The sequence below is a fragment of the Crocodylus siamensis genome, chromosome 3, assembly GCF_052110815.1.
Source record: "Crocodylus siamensis isolate JL-2025a chromosome 3, ASM5211081v1, whole genome shotgun sequence".
NCBI classification, from domain to species: Eukaryota; Metazoa; Chordata; order Crocodylia; family Crocodylidae; genus Crocodylus; species Crocodylus siamensis.
In genome coordinates this window covers 71,917,644-71,940,574 of record NC_143397.1, presented here as the reverse complement: position 1 = coordinate 71,940,574, position 22,931 = coordinate 71,917,644, and the positions used below count along the sequence as shown (strand labels likewise).

At 41.5% G+C, this 22,931-nt stretch overlaps 1 protein-coding gene across 2 annotated transcripts in view; it reads left to right on the top strand.

Moving 5' to 3' along the window:
* FBN2 (fibrillin 2) overlaps window positions 1-22,931 on the top strand; it is a 302,703-nt gene that overhangs the window by 272,350 nt on the left and 7,422 nt on the right. For both annotated transcript variants that reach the window (XM_090038496.1, XM_090038495.1), the window contains exons 56-62: window positions 236-361; window positions 6,202-6,408; window positions 10,936-11,061; window positions 11,659-11,781; window positions 12,677-12,793; window positions 14,566-14,694; window positions 18,188-18,307. In XM_090038496.1, coding sequence (XP_089894622.1) covers window positions 236-361; window positions 6,202-6,408; window positions 10,936-11,061; window positions 11,659-11,781; window positions 12,677-12,793; window positions 14,566-14,694; window positions 18,188-18,307 — 948 coding nt within the window. The remainder of the gene's footprint in view (window positions 1-235; window positions 362-6,201; window positions 6,409-10,935; window positions 11,062-11,658; window positions 11,782-12,676; window positions 12,794-14,565; window positions 14,695-18,187; window positions 18,308-22,931) is intronic.

The following is a 22,931-nucleotide window of genomic DNA, read 5'->3' as shown; positions in this document are numbered from 1 at the left end:
CCATCCCTGCTATAGTTTACTTTCTACTGTCTTCCTAACAAAGTGCTTTGTTTTTAAAGAAAGAAAGTGAACATCAGCATTCTGAAGGCCCTATGCACAATTATACATGAAGGCCCTAAATATGATTATATAAATCCTAACAACCAAAATATATATTTATTGAATAAAAAACACTTTAATTTATCATTTTAAATCACTTTGAAGTTACTTATTTTGTTTGATATATTTTGTAAAGATGAAAATGAATGCCGAACCAAGCCAGGTATCTGTGAAAATGGTCGCTGTGTGAACACCGTTGGAAGCTATCGGTGTGACTGCAATGAGGGATTTCAGTCAAGCCCATCTGGCACTGAGTGCCTTGGTAAGTTTAGTTCCCTGCCATACGTTTTCATTAAGTATACACACAACCCCCACTTAATGCTCTTAATTGCTTCCTGAAAAAACAAGCGTTAAGCGAAACAGAAAGTGTTTGACCACCCAAGATGGCAACTGCAATTGTTTTTAATGACCCAAGATGGCAACCACAAGCGTTATAACAAAACTTTCTAAGCGCTTAGTGAAATCGGGTATCAACTTAAAATGAGCATTGTAGCGAAATAGCGCTTGGTGAAACAGCATTAAGTGGGGGTTGCCTGTAAACTCCAATGTGTTTTAAAATGGTGGTAGAATTTTTAAATAAAAGCATTGTAAATTTGCAGTATTTTGATTCTCCAGATTATTGCAAACATCACGTGCTTCACATTTCTTGTCTATATATGGAAGAGATTAAATATTATCCTTATTTTTTTAGGATTATGATAAACTTTGCTTTCAAAGAAAAAAAGCTGATGGTTTGTTTTATTTCTGTAAAAAATCAGGCATTGCAAATTCAGAAAAAAATATATCTACAGGTCTAATGCCAAAGAAAAAATAGTTTGCATTCGGTGTAAGCCATGCTGATGTTAATGTCAAGAAAGAAAACTGAACATTAAGAAGAAAACATGCCTAGATATTTAATGATTCTGAATATATATTTTTTCAAGATACTGCTGCTACGGAAATCAGACTTCTGCTGTTCCCAATGTTTATGTGTAAAGACATGGACAAAGCAATACTTTTCATTACAATTTTTGAAACATAGGGACCTCGTGGATCATCAACAATATTGTAGGCACTGCAATATAGATTCTTTCATAAACTTATCAAGTTTCATTCAATAGGTCGTTAGGGTTTTTCTTTTGACCCTACTATGCCTTCTGCAGATCACTGCTTTAAAGGTTAGAAACTTTCTTCTAACTTCCAGCCTAAATTTCTTGGTTAGGAAGATATTTCCCTCACGTACTCACTCGTTGATTATTTTCTCGTGACTGTTTGAAATAAGGGACATCAATGGCAAAATTCTGTATGTCTTAGGATCTAAGTTCAGGCCTTTGATGAAAACTTTAAATAAACTCTAAACAATTAAAAGAGTGGTGATGCAACTATTAAAAATTTATTATGCCTAGTAGGAAACAATAAAAGAGTTTTAGAACTGTCTTACAGCCTAGAGGAAAAGGAGAATGTAGGACATTTCCAATGAATGGGAAGAAGCTATAGCTAGTTGGAAAGCTTGGCATTACCTGTTGAAGAAAGGGAAACTATTAGAGTTGTTGAACATGGGGACTTGTTTTGATAGAAACTTCTGAAAGCTGGACAGAACAATTTTCAGTCTTCAAGAATTGGTTTCACTAATGACAATCATCCACTTTCTGTGGCAGAGGTTGGACTATGTTGGCACAGCCTTCAGTCTTCCACCTTCTACTAATGACAGTATCCAATGAGGCCACAGATTTTGCAGCAGGCCCCACTCCACCCTCACTGTCCCCACCCCCAAATTTCCTGGCTCACTGGAAGTATCACGGACTGGATAGAGCAGTTCCATGGGCGAAATTCAGCATGCAGCCCATACCTTTAATACCCCTTTTCTAAAGCAAGCAAATCAGTAGAGTTTCATATTAATCCCGTTGGGCTATACTACAGATCTATGTTCCCTGTTTCTGACCCAATGAACTATTTTCTAGAAAGTGTGACGGACTTCAGCAAAACAGATGAAGAGTGTCTGTTCTCAAAACTGGCCAGTACTCAGTGATTAGGCACTCTCCTGGGAGGTGGGATATGTAAGTTTTAATCCACTCAGGCAACAGAGGACAAACTAAGTCTTCTATTTTGTGAGCAGGTGCGATCACCACTAGCTTACTGTATGAAAAGAGGCTGTAGTACCACTCTTACCTCCTTTCACTGTATTTTAAAAGTTAGTCATTACAGCATAAATCCTGATGTTATCTAAATGTTTTAAGCATGTTCTAAGACTGCTTACTAGACAATGCTCTTGGGGGACCCTCAACAAAGGAACATCTAATTTCTGAATTGGATGGGGTTTATACATTAGCAAGATGCTTCTGAGGTTTCAGTTGAGCAGTTCAGCATCTGTGCATCTACAGAAGCAGAACTTTGAGCACCTGAAGACTTAATATAAAAAAGTGAGGAGGTGATAAAGTTAGTTGCTTTGTAAGCTGACTAGAGATTTTCATGACTGCAATTTTGGATCTAGCTGTCAGTGTCTTAATTCATGTGGCAAATTACTAGTACAAAATATTAGATTTTGCAAATGAGTAGAGTTAAGTAGACTGAGGATTCTACCAAGATTCTATTGGTTCTATTAAATGCTGATCAGGATGGTCATGTTCAAGTACATTTGCCTTGTATAACTGTAGTCTGTTCCTTTGTTATCAAATGGAATCCAGCAATATTCATATTCATAATAGATAAAAATACATGTTTCAATGCTAAGATATGGACTTACAGAATTATTTAATAGGATTTTTTCATTTAAAAATCTTTCTGATATTATTTTACTGACTTATAGTATAATCAGTTACACGTAAAGTGTTGATCCCATAGCAAAAGAGTAATAAACAAGGTGCACTGCATTTTCTGAGGATTAATGACCAGATGGGAAGAGGATGCCTTGGGCCACTAGCCCCAGCCAGTCTTTAATCCCAAGGACATTCCCTGCATAGAGGTCATTATTGCTCTTTAACTTAAATATATGGAAACATAGTTTAAAAAATTACATTTTGGGTTTGTTTGCGCCTTACTGTTTTTTCTTTAGGGCTTTTAGAGTTACGGAATCATTAAAATACCTTGGCTGTGTTGCCTATTTCTTAAAAATTAAAGCCCAGTGCATTTGCTAATCAGATTCTGTGATCTAATGCAAAACTTCTACTTAATATATATTGTACAGTCCTGTCTCAGGCTTCTATTAAATTTAAAATATATTCCACATGTCAAGTATTCTGTGTGTCAAGTATGAATCAAAGCTTTGTATGAACATGGGCCTCCCGGTTAGAATGTGCACAGTGAACTTTAGCTTGCAAAATTCCATGCACAATACACCTATTTAGTGGAGCAGAAGTCTGCTTCAGTTATTTCATATGTAGCATAAAGAAAAGAACTAAATAATGTTAACATTTTCAAAAGCAAGCATAATAGGAACATTCTGCACAGGTGTAAAGCCTTAATGATATTTAAATTAGTTAAGCGATAAATGAAATTACTGCTGATTATTAGTACGTACAAATTAGGATAGCCAGAGGCTTGTTCAATGTAATTGCATTTAACTGTATTTCAGACACGGGGTTTAGCCATCTAAACAAATGGAATGAAAACCAAATGTAAATTTTGTGCTCTTCTTTCCTGAAATTTTCATTGGGTAAATTGGGTACTGGGTAAATTTAGTTATCTGACAATCAGTAACGGTGTTCCAAAAACACTCAAGTGACTTAAGTGTCTAAATCTCATTGACACCCTCATTACACTTTGGATTCCTGAAGTGCTTTTGCAAATTTTATCCTGTATCTAGAATTACTAATGCTAGTTTACATAAAGCATTAAAAAAAAACCTTTTAGTAGCCACTTGCAGATTCACTGTTTAAGGAATTAAGGGCATAAAGGTAATATTTAAAATTCATATATATAAATCTACATCACAAACTAATGCCTGCCACTTAGCACAGCCTCTCTTGTATGGACCTAATCCACATTCTAGCAATGTTCCTTGGTAGCTATGACATCATGACATGATGAGTGTACAGATGTCACAACAAATCTGTAAGTGGATAAAACCCTACACCCTTCCTTTCTCAGCCCATATTAGTATTAATTTCCATAGCAACAATTTCTTTAATAGAGGTTCATGCATTCTTTTCCTAATAGTGGAACAAGTTTGATTTTAAAAATCAGCAAGGAACAACTCTTTAAGAAATAGATTTATAAATAGTACTTCTCTTCTGACCAAAATGGTCTAGAGACCTTGCCAGTCTTTCATGCTGTGGTAACCATGCTTCCTCGACTAATAGATATAGGTCACACTCTCACTGAAAAGATCAGTCTCTATTTAGTATCATCAGGTAACACAGCTTGCTGTTCAAATTAATGGGAGGAATCATCATAGGTCTATAGGGGGAAAAATGACCCAGTTTCTGCAGGGAGCTTGCTGATTTTATTCCTTAAATACAAGAACTTTGCTGTCACATGCCTTCCTTCAAAGTATTTGTGAGAATGAACATAATGTGCATGTGGAACTTACATCAGAAGCCATTCAGCTGAATCAGCTAAGCATGATGATGTTTTTGGTTCCTCAGAAGTTAATCTGCTTCCTTAACATTTCTCATGACAAATTTTTAAGTGCTAGTAGTCTGCACCTAGAGAGAGATTTCAAAAACTAATACAAACCCAGGAGTTCATAAAGTCAAGGATGTATTACTTTTAGTAGAATATAACTGGTTTTTAATACAAAAGGAAACACTTTTTTTCTTATAAAAAAAAACTGTTGTCACACAATCTGCAGTAAGGAAAGCCAGACCATTTTAACTAATGACTCAGGCAGATGACTGCTATTAATACCTTCTGCATAAGACGAAGAAGAAGAAAGAAAGCTCCTGGGAGAGTCAGCATATAAACTTTTAGAATTTTTTCATCCTTAATGAGGGTTTCAACTATTCTGCTGTAATTAAATCAGGAAAACCCTCTGTGTTTAGACACAGGCCATATACAAATATCGAGTTTCTCCTGGGAGAGTTGCTGCTTTCCCAGGAGAAACCAAAGTTGTACAGATGTTCAGGATTTTTCTCCCAGACCAAAATAAGGCCACTCTAGAAGAAAATCTGGGAACACCAAGGTTAAATCATTCATGGGAGAATTTCTCCTGGAAGACCAAATGTGAGCACCCATTGTCTGCTAAGAGAAACCACAGCACAGACCTCCAGGATCCCAGGGTGCTTTTGTTCCCTGTCTCTTCCCCCAACTGAGGGATAGTATGTTGCTTACTGGATTCCGCTACTTCAGCTAAGCAGGGAGCAGAACTCTTCACAAGCTCCACATTGTGTTGCAGGGAGATATATGCTGACACTGAGCAGTCTGAGTCAATCAGGGGTTCCCTGTGTATTGCTGCCATATGTCTCTAGGCAGACTGAGGGAGCCTACTGAGCATGCTGAGATGTGTGCACAGGGACCTCCTGGTTGCGCATCATCAGCATTGCAAGCTCTCTGTTCTTCAGGGGCTCAGTATGTAAGTGTTTGTTCAGGCATTTCTGGGTAATGTTTTCTTCCAGGAAAATAAACTTGGGAGAATTCTCCAAGGTCACTTGAACATGTGTATACAGCCAAAGTTATAAGATTTCTTAGCTTATCTATGTAGGCAAAAAACACTTGCAAACTGCACCCTTTATCCAGATAACTCTGATGCTAAAACCAAAGTCCAGACTAATCTTCAGAGGTTTAATTGTAACTTTTTGGTTTTTCTCTTTGTTTTCTTTTCTTTTCTTTTCTTTTCTTTTTTTTTTTAACTATTTGCTTGTTTTTTGCTCTTCAAGCAAGTTGGCTGGTCTTCCAGGGTTGCTGGTGTACATCCTTGTGAGGCATAAGTCATACTATAAGTTCCATGAAGCACTGAACATTTTGAAAGTTAGAAACAGTAGAAGATTGTCACAGATAGTACAAAGAATTTTTGAAAGATTAAGTTGAAGTACTATCAGAGTACTATCTGGAGTTTTGGCAAATTAATCCACAGATCTCAGTTTCCTCTTGTAGTTCTTACTGAAAGCATTCAAATGTAATTTTAATAAACAGACTTACTGTTTCATATGTGTATATTCTAACTTGACCTTTGCACTCTCATTACAGATAACCGCCAAGGATTCTGCTTTGCAGAAGTGTTACAAACCATGTGTCAGATGGCTTCTAGCAGTCGTAATCTTGTCACCAAGTCGGAGTGCTGCTGCGATGGAGGCAGAGGTTGGGGTAACCAGTGTGAGCTGTGCCCACTTCCAGGGACCACTCAGTATAAGAAACTCTGTCCACATGGACCTGGCTACACTACAGATGGAAGAGGTATTTTGGGGGCAAACAGAATAAGTGGGGACTGACCTAAATTGCAGAGACAGAGGGCTTTTTTGTGGGCCGCTCACAGTGTGCGGTATTGATTTTGTGGTCTTTTTACGGTAAGTCTGCCCCTACCCATGCCACCATTGACCGGCTGAGAGGCTCTGGCAACCTTGCCTCTCACCACTGATTGACCGAGAAGCAAAAACAGTGGCATAATGAAACCACAAACTCTGTGGAAATATCAAATAAATTATTGCATTATTATAAATCTAGGTATTAAATTTTAATCTAAATTGAAATATATTATGAACATAAATGTATACGCAATATGAATTGGAAATAATATCAGCATAACTTCTTATTAGCATGCTACAGAAAGTTTAGTAATACCAAATAATGCTACCCTAGATAGAAGCAATACATGTTAGTTGTTAAACATTAGCATACAGCATCTACTGGCAGTTGCACGTGACATCCTCTGCAGTGTGAACTCTTGTCCGTGCACTGAGATTGCACATTCTGCACCCACTGAATTGATTGGAATGGCAAGGGAGTGTTTTACCAAATTGTAGAGATGTGGTAAGCCATCAGAAACAGACTCCCAAAACACAGTCATATTCAAAGATATATGGCCCCAGCCCCCCCAATGTGAGGTGCAAGGGTGGGGCAGGGGGACCCCAAGCAGCCCCTTGAGGGCTGGGACTCCAACAGCCTGCAAGGGAAAAGTTTTGGTTTCCCATGCTTTTAAATCCATTTTTAAAGTTTGTTGATCCATTTTTTTAAAGTTTGTTCATGGCCTTTTCATATATTCTCGCAACCCATTGGTTAAGAAACACTGGTCTAGACAATGTTTGAAGGCTTTTTTTAGAGAAGGAAACCAGGCTTTCCACATCAGGAAAACATGTGCACCAAATGTCACCTACTAAAGAAAGGATGTGTGCATTGCAAGTGACATGAATTGCATTGGGCATCAATCCATGGAGCACATCAGAGAAAGCTGTGCACATTGCATTATCAGACAGAAATAATGAGATCTTGTTAAATTCTAAGCTGTAGTTTACAACAGCCTTTGCTACAGCTTGTGCCACACTAGAAAAACTGATAGATGTGAGGTGAGTCAGCTCTATTTGAAAAACAGGCAGGTTGTGTGGTCTGTCCAGTTCCCAGATACAAGTAAAATATGCAGAACATAGTTATATTGGGCTTCTGTGTTTTTATCTGCTACAGTTGAGATTGATTCATATTCTGCCAGTGTAGATTTTGTAGACTGAACTTGAGAAGCAATTACTCCAAGTAGATAATCTTGGTGAAGTTTGTTCACACATAGGAATCTGCCAGCATTTGGCACATATTTGTGCAAGTAGTCCCTTAATTTAGGGATATGAATTTTCTCCAGAGGAGTGTCTGGCCAGAATGCCTTCTCTAGAATGTAGCCTCTCTTCTTGTCAAACTGCTTTCAGTGGTCCTTTTAAAAATCAAGGACATAGTCACGTGTTTCTTGCTCTGACCTTCAGCCTCTGAAGCAGCCTTTCACTTTATATGAAATTTGGACTCTAAATGCCAATCAATGCTGTTTTTCTTCAATACATCTAGAGCCATGTCGTACAATGAACAAAACAATTTACCACCTTTTGCAAGCGAGGTTCCTACAGGGAACTGCCTTACTTACTGATCTTGAGATGAAATGTCTTTAGCTTTCTTGGATTTCTTTTCACTTAACATCTTCAGACTGCAACATTGATGCAGCATTGCATCTGGCTTCTTAAAAGATGGTGCCAAACCCTTTCACTTTCCTGACTGGCACCTTAACTGAGTCTACATTACTAGCTCAGCCTCTGAGTAGCTCTCTCTCAAGCCACATGGTCTGTGGCTGCAGAGATTGCCACACTTTCTTTGTATTCCAGTAAACTTTTATTTTTGGGAGGTGATTCTGCACAAAATCACGAGAACACCATTTTTCACAGTCACTGCGGAGACGGCTGTTTTTTGTGGTTTCCACAAAAATCACGGAACTGCAATTTAAGTAGATCTAAGAGTAAGAGAGGTAGAAGAGAGGAAATCAATGTGTTTAAGAAAATAGGTTGTTTTTTGTTATTTTTAAGGCTAATCTCAATACTTGTCATCATTTCTGAAGTCTAATGTAATATTGCTTATTTTGGTCTTTCCTATCAATTCAGTTTGGTTTCAGATGGCCTTTAATGATCAGACTCTGTAAACTGTTAAGCAGCAGGAATGTTCACATGAGTACAACTTCTGGTGCCCTGAAACAGGAGATCTTAGCTAGTACCTGAGGGTGCCTCTACATGTGCAGCAAGGCTGCGCTGATGCACTGTAATTACAGTGCATCAGAGCAGACTATTAATCCACTCTGCTGGGGCATGATAATTACTGCACTCCAACAGACAGCAGCATCACGTGTATCAGCATCCTCATGCTGAAAAATGGTGGCAGAGGCACTTTAAATAAAGCTCGTTCAATGAACTTTAGTCTGAGAGACGCTCTAATTAACGTGCCCCCCCTCCCCAACTCGTGTAGCATATGTATAAATGCCCTGAAAAACTAGAAGCAGTCTGAGTTTTGCAACCTAGAAAATATGAGTAAAAAGAATTTGCAGCTGAAGCCTATAGCTATATCTGAAACAATAGTTTCACTGCGTCATCCGCAACTCATATTTCTACCAAGTTAGCACAAGCTAACATGTGCTGCTAATTCTGGTGAAAGCCTTTTAATGTCATCTAACCAGTCATAAGAAAATTCATTTTTATTAAATGTACAGATTTCTTAGATTTAGTTTATAAAACTGTAGCTTTGTTTCTTGGTACATGCAGCAGCAAAGGAATTAGATGGAACCAAGTTACAGAGTTAGGACTTGGATATAGAGGAAATTTTCATAAAGGCTTGAAGGGCATTCAGATTTCTGGTGTTAGTTTGGGCCCATCTCTAATGAGAATGGGAGGAATCATGTTTGTACTGAAAGCATGTCTGTGGGGATATTTGTTCAGTAGAACCATGATTATTTGTTTCCAGATGTTCACAACCCACTTTTCAGAGTGGATTCTTAAATTAGAAACAAGCTGCTTAGCTGTCTTCTGTGAAGTCTGCTTCAAATGGTACCACTTCTCCACTTACTTAAGCATATCAGCATTCCCATGAAGCTGATAGAAAAAGTAGTCCTCTTCAAAATAAAGGCAGCACTAAAGAGCTGGAGCAGCCCATCTCTCTTCTGTAACTATTTGCTGTAATTATCTATACCATAAAACAGTGGTTGTCAACCGGGGGTACACTTACCCCTAGGGGTACTTAAAAAGGTCGTAGGGAGTATGCAGAACTGATGTGGCTGATAACATCTCTGATAAATGCCGTGTGCATGCAGCCACAGGACAGCACGCAGGTGGCCAGGAGTGAAGCCTGGCACTGTGGAGAGCAGCTGGGTCTGGCTGGTAAGTCTGTTATGAGGGAAGGGGTGGGGGGAAAGAGGGGGGGCGGATCAAGGCCCCAGCAGTGGGGGAGGGAATGAGGATGGGGCAAGGGCAGGAGCTTCCCAGCTGGGGCATGGCATGGGACAGAGTCGCGCGCAGAGGGGGACATCTACCACCACTTTTTTGCACCCCCAGGAAGGCATAAGGGGTGTGCCCCAAGAGCTGCACCTGGGGCAAGGGCAGACTGCCGCTGCAGGCTGGAGCTGAGGCAGCGCCAGGCTGTTCCCAGTGGGGGTGTTGGGCTGGGCTGCATTCAAGGTAGGCATCAGCGGTGCTGGGAGGGAGGTTGGGGGGGCTACAGCAAATTATTGAGTGGCTGCAGCCTTTTCCCCCCACAGTAGCCCCACTCCCAGTGCCATTGCCAGCCTCCCTGAGCACAGCCCAGCCCAGCCTGGAAAAGCCCAGTGCAGCCCACCCCACGTGCAGATCTCAGGGTACAATGCCCCTCCCATGTCCTTTCGGGGTGCATGCAGCAGCAGAATTCTCCGCCCCTCCCCGCGCTCCCTGGACAAGCTGCTTGCAGCTTCGTCCCAGCTGTGCAGTGCCTGACCCAGCCCTACTCCCTCCCTCACCGCAGGGGCCTCGATCTGTGCCCCTCCCCCCCCCCGTGCCCCTTAACAACAAGAAAAATATATAAAGGGGTACGTGAACTTAAAGTTTGAGACAGAATGGGTACACTTGGTAAAAGAAAGGGTTCCAAACCCCTACCCTAAAATATTTTGCACGCCCTCAGTTTTGAAAGGGGGTTAGGAACTGACCTCTGCAAAGTATCTGAGTCCTACTGTAAAGTTCTAGAAAACAAAGGATTTTTTAAGTGTTCCTCCCAGATTGCTTGCATCTGTATAATCCTGCCTGAATCAGTTGGAGGTGCTAACCACCAAATTATGTCAGTATCAACTCACAAAAAGGGGAGTAGGAGCAAGCAAGAAAATTGATTTTATACTTTGGGTAATGAGCTTTATTTTAAAACTGCAGGAATCTTAAGACAGGTGATACTAATGAGTTTTAGTTTCTAATGTTTTAAAGGATGACGCATTTAATATCTTCTTTACAGATATTGATGAATGTAAGGTCATGCCAAATCTATGTAGAAATGGCCAGTGCATCAACACCATGGGTTCCTTCAGATGCATTTGCAAAGTTGGCTACACCACTGACATAAGTGGGACATCCTGTGTGGGTAAAGTTTATCACATTAATACTCAATATTTTTGCAATCAATTTTTTTTTAAATAAGCTACATTTTCGTAGTGACATTTCCAAGTAAATTCCATGAATCCTGGTAGCATAGAAAATAAGATCTCTTTCCTTCTCTTTGTAAACTACACTTTTATCCTCGGAAAAACCCAGACTCTAGTTACTACAAAGAAGTTAACCTAATGGTATTTCAGAAGCAGCAAGAGCTGAGACAGTGTTTAGTATAAAAACACTAAAAAACAAAAACCACATGGTTCGGAGAATGAACAACTTAATTGGTCTAAGCGCTAAATTGCTTTGATTTCAATAGGATGAGTTATAAAGTAACATATGATTCAACATGAGTGTTCTGGCCTGGAGTGAGGAATTAATCTAAATTGTGCAAGTGTGACTATTGTTTAAACATCCTTATAGCAAACACATTGACCCTTCACAAGAAAAGCTCTTTCCTATCTCAGATTTTCATTAGTAGCTGTCTTCTGTAAAGCAACAAGTATTTAGAAAGCATTGAAAAATGATATTCTCTTTCAGAACATCCTTTGAGGTAATATCATAGCTAATTATTTATTATCTTCCTTAGATCTTGATGAATGCTCTCAGTCTCCAAAACCATGCAACTTTATCTGCAAGAACACAGAAGGAAGCTATCAGTGCTCATGTCCTCGTGGCTATGTCCTCCAAGAAGATGGAAAGACATGCAAAGGTGAGGAATGAATCAGTTACAGTTTTGCCTGGGTTTTTGTTTTGTTTTGGTTTTAATTTATTACATGTGATCTTTATAAATACCATCATATTATAATTGTACCTTCACTCCTAAGAGCTGATGTAACAGACATAGCTCTTCTAACAAAAAGACCCCTGCCATACATTACATACATTGTGCAATTAACTGGTTAATCACACAGTAAATTTAATCAGCCACACATGCAAAGTAATTATACTATAAAAATGTCCATCCAGCTACAAAAATAGCCAACCAGCTACAAAGTTAGTAACTTGAAAATGTGTAACAACTTTATAGTTGCTTTCTAGCCCGCTTTAATGTGGACAAGTGGCAGGGCCAAAATTATGCTGTAATTTTCTGATCATGTGTATATGGCATAGTACACATTGCACACAGTTTGTCTTCAGCTTGATGTAAAACTAATGATTACATTTAGATTTTAAAAAGTGAGTGAAGAAAATGTTGCAGGAAAAGTGCTGCACCAATTCCCTAATAAGCTTCATTCACTTTTGCCAAGACTGAAGTTGATCTCAATAGAATGTGAAATTACCACCTTGGCCTAAATTAGCAATGCTCCTTAAATTAATTTTCTAACCATTATGGAATCAAGAGGCCTGATTCTCCCTTATGCTAGTTTTACAGAGTGTAAATGCATTGACCAATTTTATTGATGCCAAAATAATGCCGAGGTAACAGAGAATCAACGCAATTTAACTTGTACCAGCATTTTTATGACTGGTAGATAAGGGCTTAAAAGTCATGTGATTATTAGAATAAAGCAATTATTACTGAGTTAACAGAAAATACTTTCAAATCATTGTTTGCTGTTTAAAGAGATCATACCTTCTAATGAAGAATAATCTGTTACTTTCAGATCTTGATGAATGTCAAACCAAGCAACACAATTGCCAGTTCCTCTGTGTTAACACACTTGGGGGATTCACATGCAAATGTCCTCCAGGTTTCACTCAACATCACACAGCTTGTATTGGTAAGAACAAATTGACTGAGTTTTCCTTATCCTCAGTTTCCTCTTCCTCCTCCTCCTCCTAATTAGCAATGCTAAACAAGCCTTTTAATTCATTTTGGCACTATAGATTTGGTAAAAATACAAAGAAGATAATATTTTATTTCTAAGTAGTTAAGAAAAGGCAAGTAATTGTAAAAATACAAAAAGCCTAAAAAAAAATCAAAGATCACTTCCTTATTTTGTGAATATTTGTAGGCAGTTACTACATATTACATTCTAAATGTAACCACATGGAGACAAAGGGGTAAATATTATTAAAGTCTGACTTTAAAAATCTAGCTAATCAAAAACAGATTGCAGAATGTTTTCCACTGATAGACACAGATGTTATTAGGTCTTTAGCATATACATGTTGCCAACTGAAACCATCCTAATGTGGCTAAGTTTCAAAAGAGCAGCCTCCTTTTTTTTTTTGCCTTCAGCAAAATACAGGTACAACAAGCAGGAGGAACTTATCCTCCTGCTAGCTAACACCAACCCAGACATAGTGGGGCTCACTGAAACATGGTGAAACAGGAGGGATAGAACAGGGAGGAAAGGCATGGCTCTCTACATTAAGGAGGAATACACATCCTCATCAATTAGCAAAGAATCAGAGGAGGGGCCCTCTGAAGTGCTCTGGGTTAGAATACAGGGCAGTCGAGGGGAAAGAGATTTAACGGGAAAGAGATTTAATGGTAGGGGTCTACTACAGACCACCCAACCAAGGGGAAGAGCTAGACCAGGAATTCTTAAGTCAGCTCACGGAGGTAGTTGGGTCAAAGGAAGTGGTCATCATGGGGGACCTGAACTTTCCAGAGGCGGAAAAGGATCTTGGAGTCATCACTGATGCCAAGATGAACATGGGCTGGCAGTGTGGGGATGCAGTCAGGAAGGCCAACTACACCTTGTCATGCATCCACAGATGCATCACAAGCAGGTCCAACGAGGTGATCCTCCCCCTTCACGCGGCACTGGTTAGGCTGCAGCTGGAGTATTGCATCCAGTTCTGGGCACCACACTTCAGGAGGGATGTGGACAGCATGGAGAGGGTCCAGAGGAGGGCCACTCACATGATCAGGGGCAGCAGAGCAGGCCCTACAAGGAGAAGCTGCGGGACCTGAACCTGTTCAGCCTCCAAAAGAGAAGGCTGAGGGGAGAACTAGTGGCCTGTTACAAATTAGTCAGAAGGGACCAGCAGGCATTGGGGGAGTCTCTGTTCCCCCGAGCACTGCCAGGAGTGACCAGGAATAACGGTCACAAATTGGCAGAGGGTAGATTTAGGCTAGATATTAGGAGGCGCTACTTCACGGTCAGGGCGACTAGGATCTGGAACCAACTTCCAAGAGAAGTGGTGCTGGCTCCTAGCCTGGGGGTCTTTAAGTGGAGGCTAGATGTACACCTTGCCAGGGTTGTTTGACCTCAGTACTCTTTCCTGCCATGGCAGGGGGTTGGACTCGATGATCTGCTCAGGTCCCTTCCAACCCTACCAACTATGAAACTATAAATTGGCACCAATGATTGAATTACATATATAACTTATTGCTTCATTTAAGTTATGTACAAGTTATCTGAGTACTTCTGGCTATAATTCTGCAAATCAAGTAGTTGACATTGAATGTAATTTTAAAATTGTGTAGGTGCAAATTCTGCCTGCAGAAAGGTATGAAAGTTCATCCCGGTCCTTAATCACGTATTTCTTTTCCACTTGCTGCATCTGTACAATAGTTGTGAAAACTGCTGTATTTTTCTAGATAACAATGAATGTGGTTCACAGACATCACTTTGTGGATCAAAAGGAATCTGTCAGAATACTCCTGGGAGTTTCACTTGCGAGTGTCAGAGAGGATTCTCTCTGGATTCTACTGGACTCAACTGTGAAGGTAACTTGTAAAGGCCAAAAATTCTTTGTTAAGGTAGACATGTCCTGTCTTTAGTTATACAAAATACTCCCTGGCCTATAGAAGTTGCCCATATGTGCCAAAGCAAAATCAAATACAAATATAGTTCAAGGCTCCTGCTATACATTACCCTTAAGATGTGATTAGCCAATTAATCGTGTCTTAAGCTGTGACCCAGCCACCCATTTGGTCAATTAATGGTGTGATAAACTGAGAAATAAGCCATAAAGTTATTCCACAAAAAAAGGTGTAACAACTTTACATAGCTCATTCCTATCATGCTGTTAAATTGAACATTTGGCTAGGTACTCCCTTGAGCCTGGAAGCCCCATCAGCTGACAGGATTTGCTGCAGGGCACACTTACACTCCAGCAGTTGGGAGTCCCACAGCTGGCGAAGCTCGCAGCCACAGGCGCCTGTCATGAGCTCCAACAGCTGCGAGGCCCATCAGCTGCAGGATTCCCAGCCACATGAGCTTGCTGCTTGCTACTTGCTAGTGCAGTGGAACCTAGGATCACAATACTGGGCTCTCCCTGCATGAGCATTAAGGTGGAATTAGATTTGATGCTCAGTCCCACAGTCATGCCTCCTGTCATACACTTGTGGCACGGCAAGAGAAATGATTGTGTGGATCATGCATGAGATCCTATCATGTCTTTACCTGAACATAAAGGGGCCTAAATAGATCAAATTTTACTCAAGCTTTATCCTATATTTGTTTACAAACTGTAGGACCTAACTCCACAGCTGCAACATTACTTTCTGGCATATGCATAACATATGTTTCATTCCCCTTCCTACCTTCCCATTCAAACACACGGCTGTGGCTCATTTTTTAAAAATACTCTTTTTCATAAAAGTACTGATTTTTGGAGATAAACAGTACCTATCAGAATGGGATTCTGATCTGTGACCAGGGTTTGTAGGCTACAATAATGCCAATAACTAACAGTTATATTCTCCAGGCAGCCTAGCTCAAGACCTGATACTCCATCCCTTCTCTGAGTATGGCAAAGGAAAGGGCAACTGACTTCAGTATCCATCTCATCAGCCTCAGTGGTTCCACATTTCTCCAGGAGCCAAAGTTCTACTTCTGGCTCTTTGGTGCAAGCTGGACCAGAGCACTAAGCAAGGGAAAATGAATTGCTGGCACCTGAGATGGACCTGAAGAGGGAAGAAGACAGAAAAAGTATGCACACTTGGCTACAGAAAAGCAAAAAGTTCAATGGCAAAATTGCTGGATTCAAATTCCACAGCTCTTTTTTCAGGCTGTCTACACATTCAGGCAAGCGGTGCTGCAGCGGTTTTACATTCTGTTTGCTGTTCAAGGATCTTAATGCAACCATGCACATTTAACTTAAAGTTGATATTTGAGGGTACATTTTCACAGCAAGGCACAGAATATGCAGAACCAAGCATGGAGTAGGAGCTTGCAAGGTGATAAGATACAGTAACTTAGAATGAGATGAAAATATTTTAAGTAAAAAAAAGAGAGTCACCATAATAAGCATGTTAAATAATGGGTATTACAGGAGAAGAGGCAATGCCATGTTTTAAAAGTATAAAGTATCCTTTAAGTAGTATTTAGTCAGTGACTTGGGGTTTAACTATTTTATTACATTGTAAATACCCCAACACTATAAACATAACACTGTGATAAGGCAAATGCACAAAAATTGGCGCAGTTAAAACCTTCTATTCCAGTTGCCACTAAAAGGAGAATTTAGCACTGTATTTTTCTGTCTCAAGTTTTTGGATGTCACAATCCTCACAGAACTAGTAAAGCATATTTCTGGTTACAAGCTGGAGAAATATCATTTGTAGTTGATGATGTCATGCTTAGTGGTATATGTGTGCTGTTTTAATTTTTAACTAACAGTCTGCTTTCCAGTCTGCTTTCCCTGACTTTTGTTAAACTGCTTACGATTTCCTGTTAGGTAAGAGTTTTATTAGATGTGCATTTTTCTAAAAACAGGAGACTATTTCAAACAAGTTTTTCCCCTTTATTACTGTCCCTTTCAGCGTAAGCCAGGAAGATTTTTATTTGACAGTCTTCTTTTTACAGTGGACAAATCAGACCATCTCAGTGCTTGTCTTGCATATTTTTATCTCTCATACTTGAGTGCATTCCTAAGTGCCTTGCAAACTAGAAAATAAATCACTTGCAAAACAAATTTCTGGAAATTGATTCCAGCTCTTTAAAAGCCTAATGAACACCAAATTGGCAAGCTAGGGCACCTATACACATGCCCAATGCCTGCTCCAACACATGCTAATTAGTTTGCTTTGGAGCAGACTTGATTAACCTATTTAGTATGCTATTTAGTATGCTCCAGCAGCCTCAACATCTCAGGTATTCAGCATCCCCACATTTCAAAATGGCAGCAGGGGCACTTCAACTAAAGCTTGTTTGAAAAGCTTTATAGTTAAAGCACCCCTGTCACCATTCTGAAGCGTAGGACGCTGAATACACTTTAAATTAGAGTGGCTCCCAAGAGCTGCGCTAACTAAAGCACCACTCCACTCCCATCCCAGAGCACATGTAAAGACACCCCTAAGTATCCCGTTACCGTTTTAAAAAAATGTTGGCACTTTGCCCCAATTCAGGAAGGAATCCTGATGATATCAATTAGTAATTCTACACCTACAATTACCGTCTTACTGCTTTAAGAATAAATACCATGGCATTTGTGTAAACTATATTTCTGCTAATTGCTCTGCAGTACACTCAGTGGCTGCCATCAGGTTCATTCTTTTAAAGCAAATCACCCCAAATGAATTCTGCATTGGCTTTCTAAACTGAAAGTTTGGCTTTCAGTTTAGAACATAGCTGAGTAGAGGTAAGAAGTTCTAAATAGCCAGATACAGAGTCTAGTAAGCAAGAGAAAATTTTCCACAAACATCCAAACGATAAGAACCCAAGTCACTTTTGAAAAAGGGATTAAGGCTTTCAATATTTGAAAACCTTCAGTAGGCACAATGCTGACCCCAGCAGCCTTACCTGGCATCCTGGGGGCGTCCTGGGGCTGCAGCAGCAGTAATCCTGCTGGGCGGAGCCTAGCTGGCACCCACAGTGCAGTTCCGGGTGGCCCAGCTCTGCTTTTCAGCGCCATGCACTACCCATGCGTGCACTGCTCCACCCTTTTTTTCCATGGGTTCCATGGGTTTTTTTGACCCCTGGGGAAAAAAGAGCGGAGCAGTGCATGCTGTGCGGTATTTCATGCTGCAGATGTGTTTATAGTGCCACATACTGCATGGCCTTGCTTGTCTGGATGTACCCTATGTGGTTACTGTGGTTGAATCCAGTTCTTCAGCTAATACTTACAAAAATTGTTCCATACCTCCACATGTAATGTGCCAAGTATCATCATGCCATAGGAGTATCTTCTGTACAAGGTGTTTGAATTGCTAATCATAATTATTGAAATAAGTCTTTTTCGCCTATTCCTCTTGTATACTTTACCTGTTTTCAAAGATGTGGATGAGTGTGATGGAAATCACCGGTGCCAGCATGGCTGCCAGAACATCCTGGGTGGCTACAGGTGTGGATGCCCACAAGGGTATATTCAGCATTACCAATGGAATCAGTGTGTTGGTAAGTTTGATCTCTTTACAGTATTCTAGAAGTTACTTGAAAATAGAAAAACACTCATTCTCAAAAGTCCTATTAATAAGTGGCTTACTTCAGTTCAGTAAATTTGGTGAACACTTCTTTTTTATGAACATCAAGGCCTAGTGAAAAGGCACTGTCCTGGAACTCTGGAAACCTAACTTGTAATCTCACTTCTTAGAGACTTTGGTCAAGTCACTTCACCTTTTTTGCCTTACTTTCCCCTTCTGTAAATGGCTCTGATGAAGATAAGCTAGATATTATAAAGTATATAATTATATAAAATCATGCCATCTGAGTGTTACTGCCCTGCTGCAGGAGAAAGACACAAGCTTTTACTGAAATAAAATTAAAATATGTTATTGTCAATGTTTGACTTTTAGTAGCGGCGCACTAATATATTAGTCTGTATTGTATTGGCACTGATAAAAAAAAGGAGAATTGATGTTACAGGCAACTAAACAGGGTTTTGCTTACCGCTGTTTCGCTATAGCACTCATTAAAAGTACCTACCTGGTTTTACTTAGCGCTCAGCGGTTTTGTTATAATGCTCAGCGCAGGAGGTAGGGAGAAACAGTGGCGGCACCAGTGGTGGTAGCAGTGTTGAGTGAAGCGCTGAGTGGCAGCCGGTGAGGCCCAGGGTGGGGTGGCAGGAGCCCAGGATCCACTCTGGCACATGGTGCTGGAGTGGGTGGGGAGAAGCATTGGCAAGAAGGGGCGGGTGGGGGGCCAGGCAGTGTAAGCATGGAGCCTGGGCCAGTGGGGCCCAGGGCAGGGTGGCAGGAACTCGGAGTCCACTCTGGCACATGGTGCTGGAGCAGGTGGGGAGAAGTGCTAGCGAGAAGGGGCAGGCAGGGAGCCAGGCAGCATAAGCATGGAGCCTGGGCTGGTGGGGCCAGGGTGGGGTGCCAGGAACCCGGGGTCTACTCTGGCATGTGGCGCTGGAGCAGCCAGAGTGTGGAGAGTTGCAGCAGTAACGGCAAGAAAGGGTGGTGGGGAGCGTGAGCATGGGCCTCGGGCTGGTGCCCAGAGCCAGGGACGGCAGGAGTGCAGGGCCCGAGGCCAGGGCTGCCAGGAGTGCGAGGCTTGGGCCAGTGCAAACCAGTGCTCAGGGATATGTGTGCAGTGTCCCCCGCCGGTAGGGGCCATCGTGGCCACGGAACAATGAGGCTGGGAGGATGCCTTCTGTGGCAGAGCCCGCACAGTGCCTTGCCAGGAGCAGCAGGGCCAGGGCCGGCAGGAGCGCAGGAACCAATTATATTTATTTACATTAAACTCTATGGGAAAATGGGTTTCGCTTAACATGATTTCACTTAGCGCTTAGTTTTTCCAGAACCAATTAAGAGCGCTAAGCAGAGGTTGCCTGCATCAGCAATCGGCTTTTTTTGACCAATAATGTCATTGATAAATGCCTTGTTCATGTGCACAGCCACAGCATGTATGTGGCCAAGAATGCAGCCAGGCAGCTTGGAGAGCAGCCTCCTGCTGGTAAGTCTGTGAGAGGAAGGGGTGTGGGTGATGCAGATTGAGGCTGCCATGTTGAGTAGGGAGTGGAGCTGGGGCGGGGCATGGGATGGAGCCATGGGTAGCTCATCTGGGGGGGTTTGGGGGGGCTCTCACCACTGTGCACACCCCCAGGGAGGCATGGGGAACATGTGCCCCCTGGATCTGTGCGCAGGGTGAGGGTAAACTGCCACCATGGGCTCGGGGCTGGGGGCTGCATCAGCCTCTTCCTGGTAGGGAGCTGGGCTCAGGACGGGTAGTGGTGAGGCAGGGCGAGCAGTGGCAGTGTTGGGAGGGGTGGCCTACAGGGTGGCTGCAGCCCCCCACATAATCCCCCACCCAGTGTTGCCATCGCCCAGCCTGCCCTCATCTGCCCCAAGCACAGCCCCAGCCCAGCCCCTTTGCTGGGAAAAGGCCACAGCGGGCAGCCTGCCCTCTCCCTGCACACACATCTGGGGGGCACATGCTCCCCATGCCTCCCCAGGGGTGCACACAGTAGGGGGAGCTGTTCCCTGAATGAGCTGCCTGTTGCTACACCCCTTCCGTCCCCACAGCCTTACCGGCCGGATGCTATTCTCCAAGCTGCTGGGCTGCATATCAGCAGTTGGATCGGTGTCAGCCAATATGGCTGGTTAATAATCGGCCATTGGTATCAGCCAAAAAAATCTTTATCTGTGCACCCCTAATTTTTAGTATATAACTTGGGTTTTTTCTGGTTCCAAGGTGGCAAACTCCCTTGCTGAAAGGAGTACTTCCAGAAGCAAAGGGAGGGACTTCCAGTGGCAATGGTCAGGGGTTAAGGGCAGGACTTCCAGTCCATGGATAGCTACCAAGGGATGTGACACCTGTCAAGGGGCAGTTACCTGTGCAGTCCTTGACAGCTCACCAAAACTCATTCAGCAGCCCTCCAGACAAAATAATTGCCCACATCTAGTGTAAGGTAATGATGAGAAGAAATTGTACTCAAAATAAAAATGTAGTTCAGGAGAGCTTTTGAAGCCCTGCAGATAACTAGTTCAGCTAACATTTTTTAAGCCCAGACGATCCCAGGTGGAGAATTAAATGTTAATTCGTTTAGGCTCTGCAGATGCATTTGTAGTCTTCAGCTATTTATGGGCATTCCAGTCCTCTTTAGAAGATTTTAAAACTTTCACAATGGACCTTATGAAATTTCTTGGTGTATGTGAAGGAAGGGGTGAAGTATTGCCTACACTGTGAATGAAGTATTGAATACACAGTGGGCACATCCACACAAGACGTCTGCTGCGTAGTTGTTATGCCCACTGTACTGTTGCATAGCTAAGTACTAAATGACTGAGCTGGCATAGTGTTGCATCACCATTGCCTAGTGACACTCGCTGCACAGTAACTCGTTACTACTACGCAGTAGCTGAGTACTGTGCAGTAACAGTTCATGCCCGGCAACACTACAATGCATTAGGAACAAGCTACTGCACAGTAAGCGTCTTGTGTAGACGTGGCCAGTGATTGGATCAGGATTTGAATACCAGTATTTTAGCAACAGCTTTGTAAATTGTTGAACTTTAATGAGATGCACAATTATGAGACAGGAGTCAAACCATAGTAAGCTTCAAAGTGTCCTAGTACAGATATGCAACAAGGCACATCAGAGAGAAGCAGGGACTCAACCTAAGTGCTAAATGATAACCGCTTAAAATTATGTGGTAAATTTTGAGGAGTGTAAATATGAATAATTTATGACTATTCTAAATATTATTTTTCTATAGAATCATTTCATGTGGTGGGCTTAAATGTAAACAATGTGATTAACTTTTATTACATGGTACTTTGTCTGCATACCATAACTGCCCAGACATTAAGAAAATCTAACTTCATCACAAAAACTGCATTTTCACCTAAGTTAATCTTGTTTCTGTATATCTGATTTAGTTTCCCAATTAGGATAGACATGCTGCATATAAACGTCAGATCTAATTATATCTGAACAACACAACCTGGTTACAAACCTAGCAAATGTGCTTTTTCAGGCATGATTCCAGCTCTGCTGAACATGGCAATAAAATACCCAATAAACTTGTGCCAAATGTAATTTCTTAAGGCATTTTTAAAACTATTTTAGTCCTCTTAATGTACATGTACACAATGCATTTTTAATATGTCGATTATAGTTTCCTGCATTAGCAAGAGAGAAAACCATTGAGAAACGTAAGATAATTTGAAATGTAGGGTTCTGCACTCTTATTTAGAGAAGTTTGGCCAAACAGCATATCACCCTCTAACTGAGGGAAGAAGCAAAGATGGTTTTGTATTTAAGGTACTGAACTTAGAAATGTTTGGTTGGTACCAAAGACTTATGAAAGGAATCTGGCTGGATCAGTTCTCTTTGACTCGCTTCCCCAGCTGCACAAAGGATAATGATGGTGTCCTCCTACCAAGCAAAAGTTGTGAAGATATACCCTGAGAGGATGCTTAGTAGTTTGAGCTATATAGCAGCTTCCACAGATAGGCTGTTTTTCTTATTCACTGGATAAAGGTTTGATCGATCTATACAGCAATCCATAAAGCAGATACAAGAAAATGTCCAATTTCCATAAAGCCCAGATTTGAACAATCTATTTGATTATCCCCCAGAGCATGCTCTTCTTGACACAGGCATTTAGAATCATGGAAATATAGGGTGAGACCGCAGTGGGTTTTCTGGTCCAACACTTTGCTCAAGACAGGCTCATCCCTATCTAAACTATTCTAGACAACTGTCTGTCCAATTCTTAACATTTTTGGGGACACCCTTCACACACAACTACCAGACGTAACACCCAACACCAAAAACTTCCTTTAACTTGCCACAGGTAAACGAAGAGGATGGAAGCATTGAAAATAGTTTCATAGTTTCATAGTAGCTAGAGTCGGAAGGGACCTAGGTAGATCATCTAGTCCGACCCCCTGCCTTAGCAGGAAAGAGCCCCGGGGTCAGATGACCCCGGCAAGGTGCTCATCTAACTTCCTTTTAAAAATCCCCAGGCTAGGAGCCTGCACCACTTCCCCTGGAAGCTGGTTCCAGGCCCTAGCCACCCTGACTGTGAAGTAGCGCCTCCTAATATCTAATCTAAACTTACTCTCCGCC